The sequence below is a fragment of the Pogoniulus pusillus genome, chromosome 21 (assembly GCF_015220805.1).
Source record: "Pogoniulus pusillus isolate bPogPus1 chromosome 21, bPogPus1.pri, whole genome shotgun sequence".
Lineage (NCBI taxonomy): Eukaryota > Metazoa > Chordata > Aves > Piciformes > Lybiidae > Pogoniulus > Pogoniulus pusillus.
Genome location: NC_087284.1, coordinates 19,980,023 through 20,000,774, shown reverse-complemented (window position 1 = coordinate 20,000,774; position 20,752 = coordinate 19,980,023). Strand labels below are relative to the sequence as shown.

Below are 20,752 nucleotides of genomic sequence, written 5' to 3'. Positions count from 1 at the left end.
ATTTTAGTCCTTTTTGCATTAACATTTCAGTATCCCAGTGCTACCTATTGAAAGTCTCTGAAGCAAGGTGATACCTCAAGTTTTGAGTTCTTAAATGGTTCTTTTACAGCTACATTTCTATAGACATATTAGTGCAGCACAAGGAACCTGATATTGTACTGCAGTGCATATATATATATATATATATATATATATTTCCTTCCCTTCTCCCTTCACCTCTATTTGCCAGATTTTTACACAAGTCTCTGTTTTGGCTTAGTCATGTTTCATTCAGTTTTGTCCAAGAAACTGTTCTCTTTTACATTTGTAAGTTTTTTGTGTTGTATATCTCAATTCAAGAGAGATGTTGAGGTGCTGGAATGTGTCCAGAGAAGGCAACAAGGCTGGTGAAGGGCCTGGAACACAAACCCTATGAGGAGAGGCTGAGGGAGCTGGGGGTGTGCAGCCTGGAGAAAAGGAGGCTCAGGGGGGACCTCATTGCTGTCTACAACTACCTGAAGGGAGGTTGTAGCCAGGTGGGGGTTGGTCTCTTCTCCCAGGCAAGCAGCAATAGAACAAGGGGACACAGTCTCAAGTTGTGCTGGGGGAGGTCTAGGCTGGATGTTAGGAGGAAGTTGTTGGCAGAGAGAGTGATTGGCATTGGAATGGGCTGCCCAGGGAGGTGGTGGAGTCACCATCCCTGGAAGTGTTCAAGAAAAGCCTGGCTGAGGCACTTAGTGCCATGGCCTAGTTGAGTGGCTAGGGCTGGGTGCTAGGTTGGGCTGGATGATCTTGGATGTCTCTTCCAACCTGGTTGATTCTATGATTTTGTAAATCTGTTTTTGACAGTGAAACAGATCTTCCCAAGATATGTTGAATACTCTGTTAGACTGCAAGATTCTAGCAGCCTTGTGTGATGGTTTGGGTGTTCCCCACCCCACTTTAGAAATCACTCAGACTAGACTCAGATGGCTCTGGAAATATGAATGAAGCTTATATTTACAGGTAGCACAATATACAAGCAGATATTTACAGTATATGCAGAAATATACAAGGTGAAAGGTAATACAGAAACACAGCAGCCCTCCCGGAAACCTGGGTCCCTAGGAGGGGCTCTCAACCACCCCTGCACCTTCTCCCTACCCCTCTCAACCTTACCCCAGTTCCAAAGGAAGAATGGAGGTTTGGCCAGGGGGTTAGGAAGCAAAGTGGATTAGTCCAAAATGGAGGGTGAGGTTAGAGAGATGCAGCTCAGCCAGCAGCCCCAGCGAGAGTGGTTATCTAATGTTTTTATTTCGTGTTCGTATACATCTCAGCAAGCCTATGAGTGAAGCAGACATCACCATTGTTTTCTTTTCACAGCCTGTAATTTAGTTCTTCTCACCAAAACATTCTAGCCTGTTTCAAACTAGCACACCTTGTTAGCCTGTCTAGGGACCTAGCTTTAGTCTGCACCTTAGTTTTTTTAAAGGTTGTGAATGGTGGGGCTGATAGCCAGTAAAAATGCACTCCTCTATGTAGCACAAAGAGAAAAGAAAGTGAAAATTGTAAAGCACAAGTGGAAAAAAGTAAGCTGCCAGCCCCACGGCATAATCTGCTTCTTGGTTAAACTTAATAGACTTGGACATTGTACTGGTAATGTCACAGCAGAGATTCTTGCATAAGAGGATCTATTAGTTGAGTGATGCATTTTGCAGACATGAATACAAACCTTTTTGCTTCAAGGGATTTGTCTGAAGTACCTTTTTAGTGTCAATGTGTACAGTACATACCATTAATTATATAGTAATCAGGCTTTTTATTCCTTTTAGCAAAGGGATAAAGAAGTGATACAGACTTTATCATTATTTTTCTTTTACAACCAGTGATCTGATTTCTCTCATTAGAATATTCCAATGACCCTTAAACCAGCACAGCAAGTATTGTAGAAGTGTGGAAAAAAGGGCTTTCTACTAGAGAAAACAAGAGAATCATAGAATCAACCAGGTTGGAGGAGACCTCCAAGATCATCCAGTCCAACCTATCCCCCAGCCCTATCCAGTCAACTAGACCATGGCACTAAGTGCCTCATCCAGTCTTTGCTTCAACACCTCCAGAGATGGTGCCTCCACCACCTCCCTGGGCAGTCCATTCCAATGCCAATCACTCTCTCTGCCGACAACTTCCTCCTAACATCCAGCCTATACTTTCCCTAGCACAACTTGAGGCTGTGTCCTGTTGTTCTGTTGCTGGTTGCCTGGGAGAAGAGACCAACCCCCACCTGGCTACAGCCTTCCTTCAGGTAGTTGTAGACAGCAATGAGGTCTGCCCTGAGCCTCCTCTTCTCCAGGCTAAACAACCTCAGTTCCTTCAGCCTCTCCTTATAGGGTTTGTCATCTAGACCATGGCACTAAATGCCTCATCCAGTCTTTTCTTGAACACCTCCAGGGACGGTGACTCCACCACCTCCCTGGGCAGCCCATTCCAATGCCAATCACTCTCTCTGTGAAGTTTAAACTCTGAATTTAGGGGCAGTTTGTGAGTTTTCCAGACTGCTGTATTGTGTTTTCCATGACCGTGTGACTGCTTTACAAAGGTGACAGGTGTTGAATTGAAATGCATTACTTCAAAATCTGTCAGTCTTTAACAGAGGAGGAATTTCAAGCTTTAAAATGCTTCATAAGAGTTTGCTTTACACTGCATAGATACCCATGAATAATATGTCATAATCAGTTACTCAAAGAGAAAGTAAAACTAAGTACCAGAATTAAGATACTTAAATTCTTGTCTTCTGTGCTTGCAGGCTGTACAAGTGATCAACCAAATGAAACTATTATTTCATTTCAGCTGCAGACACTCTGACAGCAGGCCAGTTCCCTTTATTGCTTCTTTATCTCTGGATGTTCATCAAGGGAAGTTTTTTAGGTGCTGTCCTACTGCTCTGCATAAAAAAGAAAGTGATGTTTCTGGGATATGTTTTGTGTGACACCACAAGCGGGTCAGATGGGTCTCCATGTTCTTTTTCTGTAGTTCACTGTGGCAAACCGAAACTACACTGTTCTTAGAATGCTTCTTTTGCTCTTGTGTAATTTCTGTCCATTTTTGTGTGTTTTGACAGGGGAAAGTCTTCCAGAACTATCACTTTCGAGCAGTTTAAGGAAGCACTTCAAGAACTGTCTAAGAAGCGGTTTAAAGACAAGAACGATGAGGAAGCAATTCAGGAAATATATAAACTAATTGAAGGAAAAGCCCCAATAATATCTGGAGTAACGGTATGTTACTGGATTGTTCTAGCTGTCCTTTGTTCCACTTTGGAGTCATTACATTCACCTACTTCCCTTTACAATTCACAAATCCCAGCAGCATATCTTTACAGGCCTAAAGGCAACAGCTGTACTGAACTGAGTATGAGCAAAGATTATGCAACAGCCAAGTATTGCTCTGCTGTGCACTCTTGTGATTGATTCTGCTAGGAATTGTACTAGCTAGCAGCACAGTCAGGAAGATTCAAGAAGGGCTCTTGTATGTAGTTAGAGCGTAGAAACATTCATCAAGATTGGTAGAGTAGAAAGAGTAGAAGGGAATTAAATTCAGAACCTCGTTACATGATTCTAAGATGTTGTGTGAAATACCAGGATCAGTGCTGGGCTCAGTCCTGTTCAGTATCTTTATTGATGACCTGGACGAGGGGATTGAGTCCAGCATCAGTAAGTTTGCAGATGACACCAAGCTAGGAGCAGGTGTGGAGCTGTTGGAAGGTAGGAGAGCCCTGCAGAGGGACCTGGCCAGGCTGGATGGGTGGGCAGAGGCCAATGAGATGAGATTTAACAAGGCCAAGTGCAGTGCTACAGGCTGGGGACTGAGTGGCTGGAGAGCAGCCAGGAGGAAAGGGACCTGGGGGTACTGATAGATAGTAAGCTGAAGATGAGCCAGCAGTGTGTTGCTGGCCAAGAGAGCCAATGGCATCCTGGCCTGCATCAGGAACAGTGTGGCCAGTAGGACAAGGGAGGTTATTCTTCCCCTGTACTCAACACTGGTCAGGCCACACCTTGAGTACTGTGTCCAGTTCTGGGCTCCTCAATTCAAGAGAGATGTTGAGGTGCTGGAACATGTCCAGAGAAGGGCAACAAAGCTGGTGAGGGGCCTGGAGCACAAATCCTATGAGGAGAGGCTGAGGGAGCTGGGCCTGTTTAGCCTGCAGAAGAGGAGGCTCAGGGGTGATCTTATTACTGTCTACAACTACCTGAAGGGGCATTGTAGCCAGGTGGGGGGTGGCCTCTTCTGCCAGGTAACCAGCAATAGAACAAGGGGACACAGTCTCAAGTTGTGCCAGGGTAGGTCTAGGCTGGATGTTAGGAAGAAGTTCTTCACAGAGAGAGTGATTGGCATTGGAATGGGCTGCCCAGGGAGGTGGTGGAGTCACCGTCCCTGGAGGTGTTCAAGAAAAGACTGGATGAGGCACTTAGTGCCATGGTCTAGTTGCCTGGATGGGGCTGGGTGCTAGGTTGGACTGGCTGATCTTGGAGGTCTCTTCCAACCTGGTTGATTCTATGATTCTATCTCCTCTGACTGGGATTCACACTTTGTAGCCAAAACAGTAAACACTGAACGGGCAACCTCGTACTGTAAGGGCGATGGACCCAATGGACACCAATCAATGTAAAGAGGAGATTTTGAATCAATATATAAGGCAAATTTATATGAATTTGGTGGCAATAAATAAATGCTTGGTTCACAATTAAGGGGCCTAGACAGCCCAGTACATAACATAGAACCCAGGAGATTATGTCTATGTCAAATTCTTTTGGAGAGAGAATGATCTAGTAGTAACTTAAACATAAGAAACTCCCAACATGTATTCTGTCCTACTGTCAGTGTCTTACCAAAAGAGACTAGACTGCAAGGTTCAAACAATTTGAATGTCACTCACAGATCTATCTCAGCATTGTCACAGGTTTTCACAGATCCAATGGAAGAATGCACTAAGCTAGAATATACTATAACAATCTAAAAAGTGCACTAAACATCAGATGTGTCCCAGTTAACTGAGAGTACAAACTTAGAGCATGGTAACATTTGCTTACCTCTCTAGGTGTGTAGTTTCTATCCATCCCCATTCTAACTGAATCCAGATATCCTGCTCCTCTTGGTACAGATTCAAGTATCTTTTCCAAGTCTCTGATCTTGTAATGTTTAGAGTTAAAAGATATTTGACATGTGTTGTCCTATGTAAAGAGCTATGGATTACTTTGAAAGCCTGTTAGGTCTCATTAATGAGCATTTAATTGGGCTGAGGATATACAGAGGAGGAAAGAGATTTTTTGATGAAAGGTGTTGCCCAGAGAATTTGCTTCACGGCAAATAAGTCCATTTCACCTTTGTCTTTTAAAGTGCACTCTGACAGAATGACATGCATAAGAAAGGTACCCACATTTTATCAGTCTTTTTTCATCTTAGTTCCATTTCCACTACTACATAAAATACTTCTGTGTTTTCCCTCTTTTAGTGTTGCTTTTCGTTTAACTTTATAATGTAAACTTAAGTTTCAAAGAGATTGCTCCCAGTTCAAGCACATGGCTTAGCATTATCCCATATTATCTGAAACACCTTTTTCCTTCTGTCTGTGCAGTCAAACTTTCTATGTCTCAGTGACAACAAAATTTTAAGTAGCCTGATATGACTTGATGGAAACAATGTAGAGGAAGGTCTTTGCTCAGTACCGTTTCATAGACTGCTGATTTGCTAGCACTGAAAATAGCTTTTGGTTCTTCTGGTTTAGGATTCATGAGAGAAGGAACAGCTTATAATAAATTTGTCTCATGAAGCAATGAATTCTAGCTATGTTGGTTTGCTTTTTCTAGTGGTGGACTGGGGGTGTTTTATTACTAGATGTTGACATAATGGATTTTGAACACCACTATTACCTGTAACTTCTTCATATCTTTGATCCTTTATTATTGAACTTGATTATTATTCATTATTATTATATTGATTAGTATTGCTTGCTGTTAATTATTATTAATTTTATTGGTTGTATTTATTGTTCATAATAATTAATTTATTAATAATTGTATTATTATTATTGAACTTTATTATTAATGAGAAGTATCTCATGTCTCTTCCCTATGTTTTTGACATCATTGTTCTTGGCTTTATGTAGTGTCCATCATTAGCAAAGATTTAGGTGGTTGCAGCATGTAGCCTATTAAGAATATTTGATTTCTGATAGAGGTGTTTTGTTTCTTCTTCCAACAGAAAGCCATTTCATCTCCAACTGTATCACGCCTTACAGATACATCAAAATTCACAGGTTCTCACAAAGAGAGGTTTGATCCCAGTGGGAAAGGAAAAGGTAAAGCTGGTCGAGAAGATCTGGTGGATGCTTCAGGTTATGTATCTGGTTATAAGCATGCAGGCACGTATGATCAAAAAGTGCAAGGAAGTAAGTAAGGCTGAGGGTTTAGAACACAGAGGGAGGAAGAGTGGGGGAAAGACAACTTAATTGTAAGAATGATGTAGATGAATCCCACATGTTTTGGTTATTGTGAACGCTAAGACTACGTTGTCAAGAAGTTGTTTTCAGGAACTGGAACTGATTTCAACATCTGCTGAGCTACTTGCGGCACAACACCACTTCATTACATTCCTCATGCATATATTGGCAAAATTAGATGTATTGGTACAGAAAACTCCATTATTTTGTTGAGCTTTAGGAAAAAAAATCAACAAAGCAAGCACCAAAGTCAACCACACTTTGTCAATTCAAGCAAAAGTTCTCACACATTCCTAAATGTTCAGCTGCCCTGAGGATGTTGAAGAGAACCTCTTGAAAAGAGTGTCTTTTATAGCAGTCCTTCTGAACAATATCCCATTATTTATGCAGTGTGATCTGAGTACTGTTTGAGGCTTTTGAGAAGTGTCTTACACAGGATTTGTATCTTCCTTTAAATATTCAGCAGTATACTATTGGGCAGTAAGTGGTTGTACTATACAAGGTGCTAGCCTGTAAATGTCATCTACCACTCGTGAAAAACTCTTTTAAAAAGTTCTTTCTGGGACAATATAGGTTCTAAAGGATTTTATGTCAATAGAAAGAAGTGGAAAACACCAGCCCTTACTTTCCTCCCATCTATACTTTGTGCTTATTACTGTGTTTACTGTAGCATGGTTCTGACTTGCTGGATTTGGATGGAGCTATTGTGCTAACCTGAGAGATGAGGCACAAGGCACTACTAAGGAAGACATTGCTACTAAAGCTTTTTGCAGGGACATTCAGCTAATGTTTTTAAGACTAAACTACCAATCAAACTGTTAGTAAGTGGGTATTGTTGTGCACATACATTAGGACATATTCCCTTTTAACTATAATATATGTAAGAAAATTTTCTGCCCCCCTTTGAATAAGGACATTTACAGTTAATATCCACGTAATTAGGTGAAATTTAGTCACAAAGTTACACTATTTTAGCTGGGCTACATTTTTATAATAGATTTGTTTCTCTCTTTTGCTGCCTAACTTGGGAATAATAGTATTGATGAGAATGACTTCTTATTTCTATAGAACAACCAGTTTCACAGGCTTAAGGTACAGGCAGCTGAGTGTGCCTTGCTTTGGGCCCAGAATGCCAAAACAGCTTAAGAATAAAAATACTTTCTTTTTTTTTTAATATTGGTTAATAAGGAGAGAAAAGACTGGCCTAATTTTCTGCAAGACCTGAACAAGTACCCTGGTGTATTGCTCTGCTTCTCTAAAATTACTAACATTAAGATGTTCAGTATTCAAAACCAGCTGCTGGCACTTCTGCTTTTCTTTCTTTCAGGAAGAGTTCACGCACTCATTTTCAGGTTCAATTCTGAAAAAAGTTTAATACATCTATTGCACTCTCCCCACCCATACCAGCATCCCACTCAGAGCACACAAAACTTAGTGAGCATTGTGTGCTGTCATGTGCATGCAACTCAGCAGGCTGTATTTGACCGATGTCTGGAGACCAAGCACTGGTTTTCAGCCTTAAACTGTTCATGTTTTGTTTTCCTGGCACTGAGTAGTAGTCTTTCTTGTAACTTGAGCCCATGCATCAGCCTAAAATCAAATAGTAAAGACAGACAGACAAATATTTCCTTGTGGACTTGGCAATCTTTTTGTTTACTTACTTAGAATCTATTTTGGGTGTTGAAGAGGGAGGGAAGTTTGCCAAAACTCAGCACATTTTCTTACAAAGATGTAAGAGGCTATTCCAGTAGTTGGCTCTGGTTACCTGACTTTTGATGTATGCAAGGATGCTCAGGATAAAAAGTATTCGGCTTTGTTAAGCCTTCTTAAGAGCTACACATTGTTACTGAAGAAAAAAATCTATGTAATGAAGCTTTATCCACTCTTGTGTTGCACTGGTGACCTTCCCAGCCTGAAGCAGAAAATAGCATACTGTGTTACTAATAGTGACTTAGTTATTTCTGTGTGGTAGTGAACTGTCTTAAATGTAGAGAAACTTTTACATCACTGATGCCTGTGCACCTGAAGAAAGCTCCATGATAGTCATTGAATCATAGAATGGGTTGGGTTGGAAGGGACCTCCAAAGGTCATCTAGTCCAGTGCCTGTGCAGTGAGCAGGGACATCCTCTATTAGATCAGTTTGCTCAGAGCCCTGTTGAGCCTCACTTTGAATATCTCCAAGAATGGGGCCTCAACTACATCCCTGGGCAATCTATTCTAGTATTCCACTACCTTCATGGTAAAAAACTTCCTCCTAATGTCCAACCTAAATCTACTCTTCTCTAACTTAAAATCATTGCTCCTCATCCTGTCACTACAGGCCTTTGTAAACAGTCCCTTTCCAGCCTTCTTGTGTGCCCCTTTCAGATACTGGAGGTCTGCTGGTCCACTATTGCATCTCTCCAGTGCCACCTTTTCTCCAGTCTGAACGACCCTAGCTCCCTCAGCCTGTCCTCATAGGGCAGGTACTTCAGCCCCCTGATCATGTTCATGGCTCTCTTCTGGACCCCCTTCATCAGATCCATGTCCTTCTTGTGTTGAGGGCACCAGAGCTGGGCACAGTACTCCAGATGAGATGTTAGCAAAGCAGAGTGAAGTGGCAGAATCACCTCTCTGGATCTGCTGGCCGTGCTTCTTCTGATGCAGCCGAGGATGCGATTTGCCTTCTGGGCTGCAAGCTCATGTCCAGTTTCTCATCCACCAGAACTCCCCAGTCCTTTTCTGCAGGGCTGCTTTCTATCACCTCATTCCCCAGCCTGTATTGGTAATGAGAATTGTCCTGGCCCAGTGATTTTTATGTATAAAAAGGCTAAGCCTCTAACCAATGGAGTTACAATCAACTCTAACTTCCTTCAGTGAAGTTGCAGACAAAACCAATGCCCCTCTTCTTCCCATTGATTTTAAGACTTGACTCTTAATTCACTGGAAGTTGAAAATATTTTGAACTGAGCCCACGTGAAGGGTGAAGTCAGTCAGCTATAGAGCCCTTTCCACACACTGTTGATCTGGCTGTTTGTTACTAGCAAGGCTGCCTTATCTGATATATTTGGTTATACTTAAGCATCCAATTACCAAGTGTCAGTGATACCATACTGCTGCTACACAGGAAGAGCGATTGATTAGGAAAGTTCTAAGGTATAATTAGGTTTTAAGTTGCTAGTTCACAGTGTGAGACAGACCAGCACACTCGTAAGATAAAAGGCATGCAAATGAATCAAGAGTTCAGACAGGTTGAAGTTGACACTGCCTAGAAATTGAGCTCTTCTGTTTGCCTAGAGGAGACTGATGGAACTAGGTGGGGTTCTGCCAGAGATTACTCTGCGTTATTTGTGCAATGTAAAATCCCTGCCACAAGCCAGCATACTTTGTATGGACCTGATGCAGAGTTTTTTGAAGTACTTTCAGTGGCATAGTAAGCTTTGGATCAGAACCTGAGAAGATACTTCAGACAGGAGTATTTTATTCTAAGGAAAACACTTCTGTGTTGGATAATTTTCAAGCTCAATTAAACAGAGGGGTAAAAAGGAGTAATTCCGATACGATGGTGACAAAGGGAAGTTGTGGCTTGGAAGATAGTACTTGGAAAGATTTTTTTGCTGTTGCTGCACTTGGAGTGTAAGATCAAGGCTATGAAGAAAAGCATCATATGCAGCTGTGTGTCAGATATTCAGCCACCTACTTAAGCTCTTACTTTAGTATCTATGGGAAATAAAACCCCTAAATACTAGTCTGACTATTGGCCAGACCTGCTTGGAAATGAGGCCATTTTCTTGTTTATCTGCCATTCCCTCAACTCTCAGGACAGCAAGTATAGGTGATACCTCGGAGAGGATGGGAAGGGATAGCACAGGAGGTGATTAACTTTCAGCCCTTGAAGTGTTGTGATGCATATACTTCTCCTGTGCACCACACTCTGGACTCTAAATGTCATGTTTCGAGTGAGAACCTGGACACCTAGTAGGTTTTACACTCATCTCCTTTTCTGGGGCATCTCAACTCATTCCATGTGACTTTCCAGTCCTATTTCCAGCGTCTTAAACTACATAGCACTTTTCTATGTGACATCTCTAAACCCTTATTCCTAATTATCTTTGCTTCTTTACTGCTTGAGCATGCTACCAAAAGAAAAGAGACCAGAAAGTTCGGGTAACTTTTAGCACTGACTGCCTTAACAAACTCAAATTACACTACTCATTTAAAGTTGATCTCTTAAACACTAGAGCAGTATGCAATCTCATTTGTATCTCCACTGAGGATTAACTTGGCAGATGAATTTTCTTACTAGTGCTTGCTTACTAACGCCCTCTGGTCCCTCAGTGTTACTTGTTGAGAGTTTTACAGTTAATCTTACCGACGTGGAAATATCAGAAACAAAAATGAGTGTCCTGGGTTTTGCAGCTATCAAAGCTTTTATTATAGTATTACTAAGAAGCAGATGTTAAAACCCATCTGTTGATTCAACAGTCCTGTGAACAGTTGTCATTATTTAGAATCAAATATTTGGAATCCCAGAGGAAATGTTGACCACTGGACAGTGGCCAAGATGTAGCCACAGTTTTTTTGGGGAGATTTCATTTTGAGGGTTGGTTGTGTGTGTGGTTTTTTAAACCTACAGTTATTTCTTACCTCTTTTTCACTTTTTGTAAGGGAAAGACAGGTTTCAAAACTACTGATGTGTCACAATTCATGTTTTGCATCAGCAGAGAGATTGCCTTTTAAAGATATTTTGGATTGAAGTATGATGTATTTTACTGACCTCACCCAAGTTAAAAATTCCTCTGTCAACTCTTCGGTGTTATAGAAAGAATTATTCATTGCTTATCATTTCAGTCACCTATGCTTTTCCTCTGCTTTCTCAACTTATTTATGTTTTTATATTATTGTAATTGGAATTAGCCAGAATTAAACAGTCCTGCGCTGGGGTTCAGCTTGCAAGTGATAGGTATCCCAGCCATCTCTTACCATCTGTAGAGGAAGTCCTCATGTAACTTTTTCCAGAACCAGAACTTTGAAGTTGTAATTGATAGAGTTAGGGCTTGTCATAGTTCTAAAATAAGACCTGTTTTTTTGTGCCTGCATGTATGATATTCAGAACATAGCCCTGCCACTCAGTGATCCATGTATTCTGGAGTCATGCATGGCAACATCCATGAATGAGAATTCTTTTTGCACTGGCTGAGGAACAAGCCTTCAAGATAGAGCCACTGTCATGTGTTGCACTGTACTTGTCCTCTTAACTGACCATTAGCCTTGTGCATGTGCCAAAACAATCACACTTTTGGTTGTAGTGTAAGTGTTGTGTTTGTCTAATAGTTGGTAATGAGTGATGTAACATGCAAGGCGTGCACATACTCTTTGGATCCAACTAAGTAATAAAAACATATAGATGTTGATCCAAACCTTCAGTCTTATGGCCAAACTCTTGTCTTGGACCCAGTGCTGTTCAGCTTGACTAGCTGGCAATACTGTCATTCTCCTTCCATAGTATGAGTGTAAAGATCTGACAGGGCTTTATGCTTTCCTATGTCTACCTGTAACAAAGGCAGGCAGTTTATAAAACCCATAAATTGTTTATTAACTTAAACTCCACCACCCATGTAACTGTGTGCTAAAGTTATGAAATATTATGCAGATTCAGTGCTCAATTGAGAATATCTTCACAATATAGCAATGATTACAAATAATTGGAGAAACTGGTTTTGGAAAAGGCAGTAAATTACTCACTAACAAAAGGCAGGCATTTCACTGAGACTCTAGCAATAGTCCAGTTTACTCACAATGCTACATTGGTAATGGGGAGTATTCCTCATGTGGTCTCTCTTTCCTTGGAAAATGCTTCCAGAACTGCTGCTGCTTCTAATCCACACATGCAGGGGGCAAAACCACAGGGAACAGCGAGGATGAGTGTGCTCTGTAGCTCACTGTTTTTAATAGCTCCGAGCTAATGGTTGTCGTAACCACACCAGAAAGCATGACCCTAAAAACTGGAAAATACCAGCTGCAGGGTGCCTGGGCCTGCCCCAGCATGGACATTCTGTGCCTGGCACATGGCTTGGGAGAAAGAGCCTATGCATCCACCGACCACAGCCCTGGGAATGGGGAGATGCCTGCCCCCTGCTCCCGTTTCCCATGCTTCCCCTCATCCCTGCTCTGTGGGACGTGCAAGGAGGTGTGGAAGCACTGCCACACTACCTTGTTCTTATTTCTGATGGAAGTCACTCTTCAACGTTCAAATGTAGACTTGGTGTGACAAGGAGAGGTCCTCTGTAGTCAGTAGGTAGAGTTGAGGTGAAAAAGCAAGAGACCATTTAAAATTATGCCCTGCATGGGCCTTATATTTTTCCTTTGCCCTAACTTTGAGAAGCAAATTGACATTCACTATGTATACACACAGTTCATTATCATCAGCTAGTAAGTACAATGGTATATTGAAGTGGTAACTCATAACAAGGCTGACATAGAATGCCTATGGACTTGAGAATGGTGCTTCAGGAAGCTAAAGAATATTGCAGCTAGAACCTCTTTCTTAATTGTCTAAGTAAATTGGCAGGGAGAAATAAATGTACTATATCAGGTATTTTTTCTCGGTTTTCAGTATATTAATGTGGTGGTTTGGGTGTTCCCCTCCCCCAACACTTTGGAAATCACCCAGACTAGACTCACCTGGCTCTGGAAATTTGAATGAAGCTTGTATTTACAACTTAGCTCAATATACAAGCAGATATTTACAGTCTATACAGTTATAGACAGGAATATACAAAGTAAAAGGTAATACAGAAACACAACAGCCCTCCCAGAAACCTGAGTCCCCAGGAGGGGCTCCCAACTGCCCTTCCATCTTCTCCCACTTCTCTCAACCTTACCCCAGTCCCAAGGAAGAATGGAAGTTCGGCCAGGGGGTTAGGAAGCAAAGTGGATTAATCACAGAAATGGCAGAGAGGCTAGAGAGAGAGAGATGCAGCTCGGAGTTCCCAAGCAGAAGTAGTGCGACTCCCTTATCTATGTTTGGAGTCTTGTTCTTATGCATCTCAGCAAGCCTATGAGTGAAATAGACATCACCATTGTTTCCCTATCACAGCCTGTAATCTAGTTCTTCTCACCAAAACATTCTAGCTAGCTTCAAACTAGCACAATTACCTTGGGTATATTGCTTCAAAATCCATATGGAGATGATGGCTTTCAAATCAAGTTCCAGATAAAACTGTTGTCAGAAAACATACGAATTGGCCTGTTCCACTCAAACTAATTGATCATCCACTCTAAGTAGGCTTTGGCAAAAGCAAAAATGATAATAAATAAAAGGTGGGAGTGGGAGGGAAACCACAACAGCCTGTTTCTGAGTGTTCTTGACAGAGCTTTGCAACACTGGTAGTCTGAAATACTGTTTAAAAATGAATCCTTTGTACACCCATGTATGTGCACGACTTTGGGGGATATATGTATGCAGGAGCGGCACAACTACAGAAGAGGATCTTTTACATTCTCTAATTAACTTAGAAATTGACATCAAAAGGCTCAGCTGACTAACCTGATCTGCAAAACTGTTAAGCACCTACAATATTCCATTGCAGGTAAAGAGCAAATGAATTAATCAGCAAATGTATTTATACAACATAACTTCTTGAGAGTTACTGTAAAGCTTATGACACTGTACAAAAGAAGGTTTATTGTGAACATTTGTAACAGTCTAAAAGACAGTGCTCATGATAATTTGCCCTTCAGTTACCTTTATCAAGACTTTTCTCTCCCACATTTTTCAGAACAGATCACAGACATGATTAGCATCGAAGTTAATTAAAAATGTAGCCCTGAAAATGCATTCATACTTCAACCATCGTACATAGTTTGATCAGGAGCTATATTATGATCAAGAAAAAAAGATGGCATCTTTTATTCCCACACTGGTGAATTCTTTTAAGCTCCAGTTTACATCACATGAGTTTCTTTGTGCTTGCATTTGCCCAAATGCTATTTTTAAACAAAGTAAATAATGTGAAATATTGCAGCCTGGACTTTCTTAAATAGGGTTGTGTTAGTGCAACCTGAATGCTGTATGTCGTGCTAAATACATACTAGCTCTTTACAGAGGTTTTTTGTAAGGTCAGTTAGCATCCAAACTGATGTCCCACATAAAATCCTGCTGCCAAATTACTTTTGTCAGCACTGTAACGTATGAAATGGCAAGGCCATAGACAAAAGTAAGTTACAAGATGCAACAAAAGTGTGTTTATGTTCATCTTTGTGCTGGGTTCAGAGTTCTATCAGCTTTGGCAAACTATTGCATCAGGGAAAATGCTTTATGTAATGCTTGTAATGCAAAGTACTATGTCTTTACATTCTGTAAAGCAGAAAAAATAGCAATGTTGGGTAAGTCTATTGAAGTTTATTCTTAGCAGAGTTGTATGTTTCAGAGATTTAAGTATTACAGAAGAGATATATATTTATATAGAAGTATAATTTTTGAAAGGTTGAGATTGGTTTTCTTCAGTCATGAACCATTTATCCATATTATGCTTTATTCCTTTGCTGGCTTGTTTGTCTGTGTGCTCTCTTCCAGCATCCCTTTCTAATTCAGTTTTGGTGTTTTGATTCCTTGTTTGCACAAATGTGGATGTGCATGCTGTCAGGACCTGTTTATAAAGTGTAGAGGCAAAATTGTTTTGTCTTTGATTACCTAGAGCACTAATAAAAATAATTAATTGTTTGATAGTTGTGTTATGGAGATAGGTCTTGTCTTCCTTGGAGCACTGTACAGCATGAGAAAATGCTTGAGTGAATCTGACTATTTCCTGTTCCTATTTTCATTTGTCCTTCATCTTGGTCCATAAAACCTGGAAGCTGCTGCGTGCGAATAGTTACCCTGCAATATTTGTCATTGCAGGCGTTGCAAACATGAACATTCAGCTGTTATTAGCCTACTGTGTTCACTGTGAAGTTTTCAAATGGGTAAAAATTGTACATGGTCATCTAACCTTCCAAGTTTACTATTTTTTCTCACTACTTTAACATTACAACTTTTTGTTTTTCTCCTTCATTACTGCAAAGGAACAACTTGAGCATAACAGTTTTTAATCTTAACTGTAACAGATGAACATATCCTAAGCAAAGAGTTATTTTTAACCACTGGATGAAGGGGGCCAGGCACCACTTAGTGCAAAGCACACGAGGCAAAATCTTATCCCCAGTCACAGTCAGTGCCAAAATTCTAACTGGTGTTACAATTACCAAGGGGTTAATATGCTTAGTAACCAGGACAAGGTTGCTGCCACAACAGAGGTTCTCTATTTCCTATCTTCATTTCTGTTACTTTAAAATTACTACTATTCAATCTTTAAAATAAGTAAAAGAAACTTGAAGGGGGGTGATATACTACTAGTTTGTACTAGGTTTTTTTTCAGGAAAGGAAAACAAAATTATATATATATATATATGAAATATATTTTTACACTGTTTATTAATGCTAGAAAGTATTAAATGTATCACTTTATCAGTGTGAATGTTAAAGTAATGGCAACGTAATAGGTGTTCTAAACTCTTAAAGTTGTCTTGTTCAACTCTAAAACCACATTAACAACAACAAGGCTACTTTCTGTATAATTTCATTGTTGATATTCTCGTGGGGGAAAACAAAAAGTACAGCAGTTGTTTCATTAGCACTGTAAAAGCTTGGCTTGAAAAGTTGTAGTGAACATTGTATTGTAAACACCGTTTTTTGAAGTATAGCTTCTCATAAAGTATGTTACTGCTGTTGACTGTATGAAATTGTATCATTACTTGGTAAAGTGATCAATAAATGTGTTCCTGGATTTCTTGAAGTAAATGGTGTTTGCTGATAAACTTTGTTACTAGAAGTTCCTGGCCTGGATCAGGAACAGTGTGGCCAGTAGGACAAGGGAGGTTATTCTGCCCCTGTACTCAGCACTGCTCAGGCCACACCTTGAGTGCTGTGTCCAGTTCTGGGCTCCTCAATTCAAGAGAGATGTTGAGGTGCTGGAACATGTCCAGAGAAGGGCAGCAAAGCTGGTGAGGGGCCTGGAACACAAATCCTATGAGGAGAGGCTGAGGGAGCTGGGGGTGTGCAACCTGGAGAAGAGGAGGCTCAGGAGTGACCTCATTGCTGTCTACAACTCCCTGAAGGGAGGCTGTAGCCAGGTGGGGGTTGGGCTCTTCTGCTAAGTAACCATCAATAGAACAAGGGGACACAGTCTCAAGTTGTGCCAGGGGAGGTCCAGGCTGGATGTTAGGAGGAAGTTGTTGGCAGAGAGAGTGATTGGCATTGGAATGGGCTGCCCAGGGAGGTGCTGGAGGCACCGTCCCTGGAGGTGTTCAAGAAAAGCCTGTCTGAGGCACTTAGTGCCATGGTCTAGTTGACTGGCTAGGGCTGGGTGCTAGTTTGGACTGGATGATCTAGGAGTCTCTTCCAACCTGGCTGATTCTATGATTCTGGGATTCTAAGTTATTTTACAGATTTAATAGTTAAGCAAATTGTTAGTCTTTGTATAAAAGATGCTAAAATACTCTGAGCAAGCAGCTTTCTGGTTCTAAGCAGAATATATGTCTTCTTTATCATTTATTTTCCTACTTTTAATAATGAGTAGAGCTGACCATTCATATTTTGAAACCTTAGTAGTCCTCAAAGATTCAGGATGATAGTGATCCACCAAATGAAATTTGGCACAGATGAAGCACTTTCTTCATAACTAGATACTAAACTTTGATGAGCCCTCAGTCTCACAAGCCTTAGTTACTTCTCTAACCTTCACTGAATGATGCTGAAAATGTTTCACTTCCAAGGAAAGTAATTTGCTACACCTAAGATTGCTTTAAGGACAATACATTCAGAAGCAGCTGTGGACTTTTTATTCATAAATAACAATATCCTTCCACTTCAAGAAATAATACCATGAACGTTAAAGAAACAGAAGACTCAGGTTACTGAATTCAACTCAGAACATCGTAATAACATAAGGAATACTGTGATAATAAGCCAGACACAATGCTGTTCTAGAAATACAGAAGGAAACACTTCACAGCTGCACTGTCTCTTCTCTGGTTGTTACTGAACTGGAAGTGGTGTTTTCTGTGCACACACATGAGACAGCCTTCTTCAGAAATGCCTTTTAAGTGAAGTCCTATACAGTTATGTCCTGAGATGCCTCTTCTTTCTGCATAGGGACTCTTTGTAGCAAGCCTGACAGATAAAGCTCCTTTTATCTTTGAGTGTGTATGGTTACTGTAAACAGACTAATGAAGAGGAACCTTTAAGGATTACTAAAGGAAAAATCAACGTTTTTCTTCACTCAAAAAGCCCCTAAGGAAAGAGAGATGGTACCCTTCTGCCTTGGGAGGAGACAAGACATTAAGAGTTATGTTTTCACAAAGCGTTGGGGGGGGGGTTATTATTTTCCAGTGGAGCCTTTAGAAGAGAAGAATCCACTTGGCCACCATAAACACCACTTAAGCACCATGACCTTAATGTAAAAAATAATGCCAGGATGCATTCTCTTTCCTTCAGGAACATGATTATTTTGTTGTAGTGTTCCTCTGTTATCATAGAGGCAGGGAGTTAATGTCAGGGGTTATAAAAATAGAATTTTTATACACAGAAAAACACAGAAGCACAAATTTCTTTAATGAGTAGCAACACTGCTAAGTACTTGGAAATAGAGTCCAGTCACCACAAAGTGAAATATAAGGGGTTTGGTGGGATTGTAAATGAGTGCCCCACTGCAAAAATCACACTGCAGCTTCCATGGGAGGAAAGGTTGAACTGTGCCAAGGTCACAGTCAGTACCATTTTAGGATTTGATTTGCTCTCTGCTAGGAGAGCAGAAATGTCCTGCTGGATTTGAGTAGAATTTGTGCCTTGTCTTGGGTTTCACATGCCACCAATGAATGCCTTTCTGTTTCTCTAGACATATGTGCACATGCAGTCACACAATTACTGAGCTTCAACACAAATGCCTTCTGAAGATCAAGGCCATTATACATCTCCAGAAGTGTAGGTCTGATGCTTTACTTCGACCTTTCAGGATGTGAATTTTTCAACCTGTTCTAGTATTATGTGGTCAGTATAGCAGCATAAAAATAAAGTTCTCTGCAGAGATCAAACCTGGGACTTGCACTGAAGGGTTCTTCTGCTTGTGATCCCCATTCACTCTCCAGACTCAAAGAGTTTCACAACAATTTGAGCTAACAATAACATGGTTAAATCTATACAGTTGTGAGAGGCACAATACACTTCTCCCTAGCAGAAATCACAAATGTAAAACTACTTTCTGCCTACTACAGTTGCATACTTGGGCAGTGATGAGGTGGTTACAGGTGTGGAACAAAGAGGTATTATCACTCATGCACGTTCTCCCTAGAATTCTCCTGTCTGGCTGGTGAAAAAAATCAAATGGACAATGGCAACCTACAACCAATTTTAGGCGACTGAACACTAATCCTGCACCTTTAACCAACATGATGCCAAGCGTTGTGGAACAGGTAAAAAGCATAGTGTGATCATTCAGGAACGTTTTCATCTTCCAAGTATAGGTCACACAGGGGCGTGACATCTCCTGGAAGCATTTCCCAGACACCTACAGTATTTGGCTGAAAGGCCTGAGGTTGTGACTGAACTGCGTTCAGTTCTGGGCCCCCCAGTTTAGGAGGGACATTGAGATGCTTGAGCGTGTCCAGAGAAGGGCGACGAGGCTGGGGAGAGGCCTTGAGCACAGCCCTACGAGGAGAGGCTGAGGGAGCTGGGATTGGTTAGCCTGGAGAAGAGGAGGCTCAGGGGTGACCTTATTGCTGTCTACAACTACCTGAGGGGTGGTTGTGGCCAGGAGGAGGTTGCTCTCTTCTCTCAGGTGGCCAGCACCAGAACAAGAGGACACAGCCTCAGGCTGTGCCAGGGGAGATTTAGGCTGGAGGTGAGGAGAAAGTTCTTCACTGAGAGAGTCATTGGACACTGGAATGGGCTGCCCAGGGAGGTGGTGGAGTCGCCGTCCCTGGAGCTGTTCAAGGCAGGATTGGACGTGGCACTTGGTGCCATGGTCTAGCCTTGGGCACTGTGGTAAAGGGTTGGACTTGATGATCTGTGAGGTCTTTCCAACCTTGCTGATAATGTGATACTGTAACAGCACTCATCCTTAACTGAAGTATGCCGGTTAAGGTAGAACCGAGCAGTCTTCCTTTCTTCTCTTTGGCAGATGCCTGGATGTCTGTGAGTTGCACCCTGAGACCAAGAATCACCACGTGTGGAGCTGGAGCGTCTGCAAGGTCTGCTGATATTTTTGACTGCAATATTGCTACCCTTAGTTACAATATGAAAAATCCTACTACTGGTAACTTCATCCATAGTATTTCATATGCAGCTAATTAAACCTTTGCACGAATGTGTAATGTTAGTCAAATTACTGCATCCTTACCCCTTCCTGAGTCTGCTGAGTCTGTAGTAAGTCAGGGAAAACCACAGCATGACAACACTGGATGGGCTGCCCAGGGAGGTGGTGGAGGCACCGTCCCTGGAGGTGTTCAAGAAGAGACTGGATGAGGCACTTGGTGCCATGGTCTAGTTGACTGGCTAGGGCTGGGTGCTAGGTTGGACTGGCTGATCTTGGAGGTCTCTTCCAACCTGGTTGATTCTATGATCCTATGATCAAATAGGCCTTCCACAGGAAATTGACATCAGCCTACATTGGGACCACTTACTGACTTTTTGTCCTTTTTGGACAACCAAACATCTCATTCCTGTTTTCTGGTTTTGTGCTGGAAGAATCATAGAATCAGGGGGTTGGAACTGGATGATCCTTGTGGTCCCTTCCAACCTGACCCATTCTATGATTCTTAGACATTGACTGCCCTGCCCTCATCTATCCATCCAGTCATAGTACTTCACGATTTTGCCACCAGCTATGTAACTATACAGATACAGAGCATTTGACTTAAATTCCAGACCACTTCTATGTACTCTTACCCCCAGTCTTCTCCTGGCAGCATTTATTGTCAGCTAAATTCACTTCCCATTTTAAAGCTGTTTACTTATTGCAGCTATTTTATGAGAATGGCCAGTTGACTTTTGTTGAAAATCTTGCCATTATATGCAGAATATATGCAGGTGGTGGCATCTGTCCAGTGGCAGCATGTGGAATTTTGGCAGCCACAAGGTGGAAAATGCTTATATAAAGATTGCAGATTGCCACTGCATTGCCCTAGTCTAAAATGACTTCTGTTACTCAGTACTGCCTGCCAGTCACAGCTAAACGGGGCATTCCAGAAGGGATTAATGATGTGGAACAGAGGCAGATAATTAG

At 41.4% G+C, this 20,752-nt stretch overlaps 1 protein-coding gene across 3 annotated transcripts in view; it reads left to right on the top strand.

Annotated features, from left to right (window-relative positions):
* Positions 1-7,242, top strand: part of TPPP (tubulin polymerization promoting protein) — a 35,862-nt gene extending 28,620 nt beyond the window's left edge. For all 3 annotated transcript variants that reach the window (XM_064161174.1, XM_064161173.1, XM_064161172.1), the window contains exons 3-4: positions 3,077-3,230; positions 6,214-7,242. In XM_064161174.1, coding sequence (XP_064017244.1) covers positions 3,077-3,230; positions 6,214-6,408 — 349 coding nt within the window. In that variant the 3' untranslated portion in view covers positions 6,409-7,242. The remainder of the gene's footprint in view (positions 1-3,076; positions 3,231-6,213) is intronic.
* The last annotated feature ends 13,510 nt before the right edge of the window (positions 7,243-20,752 follow it).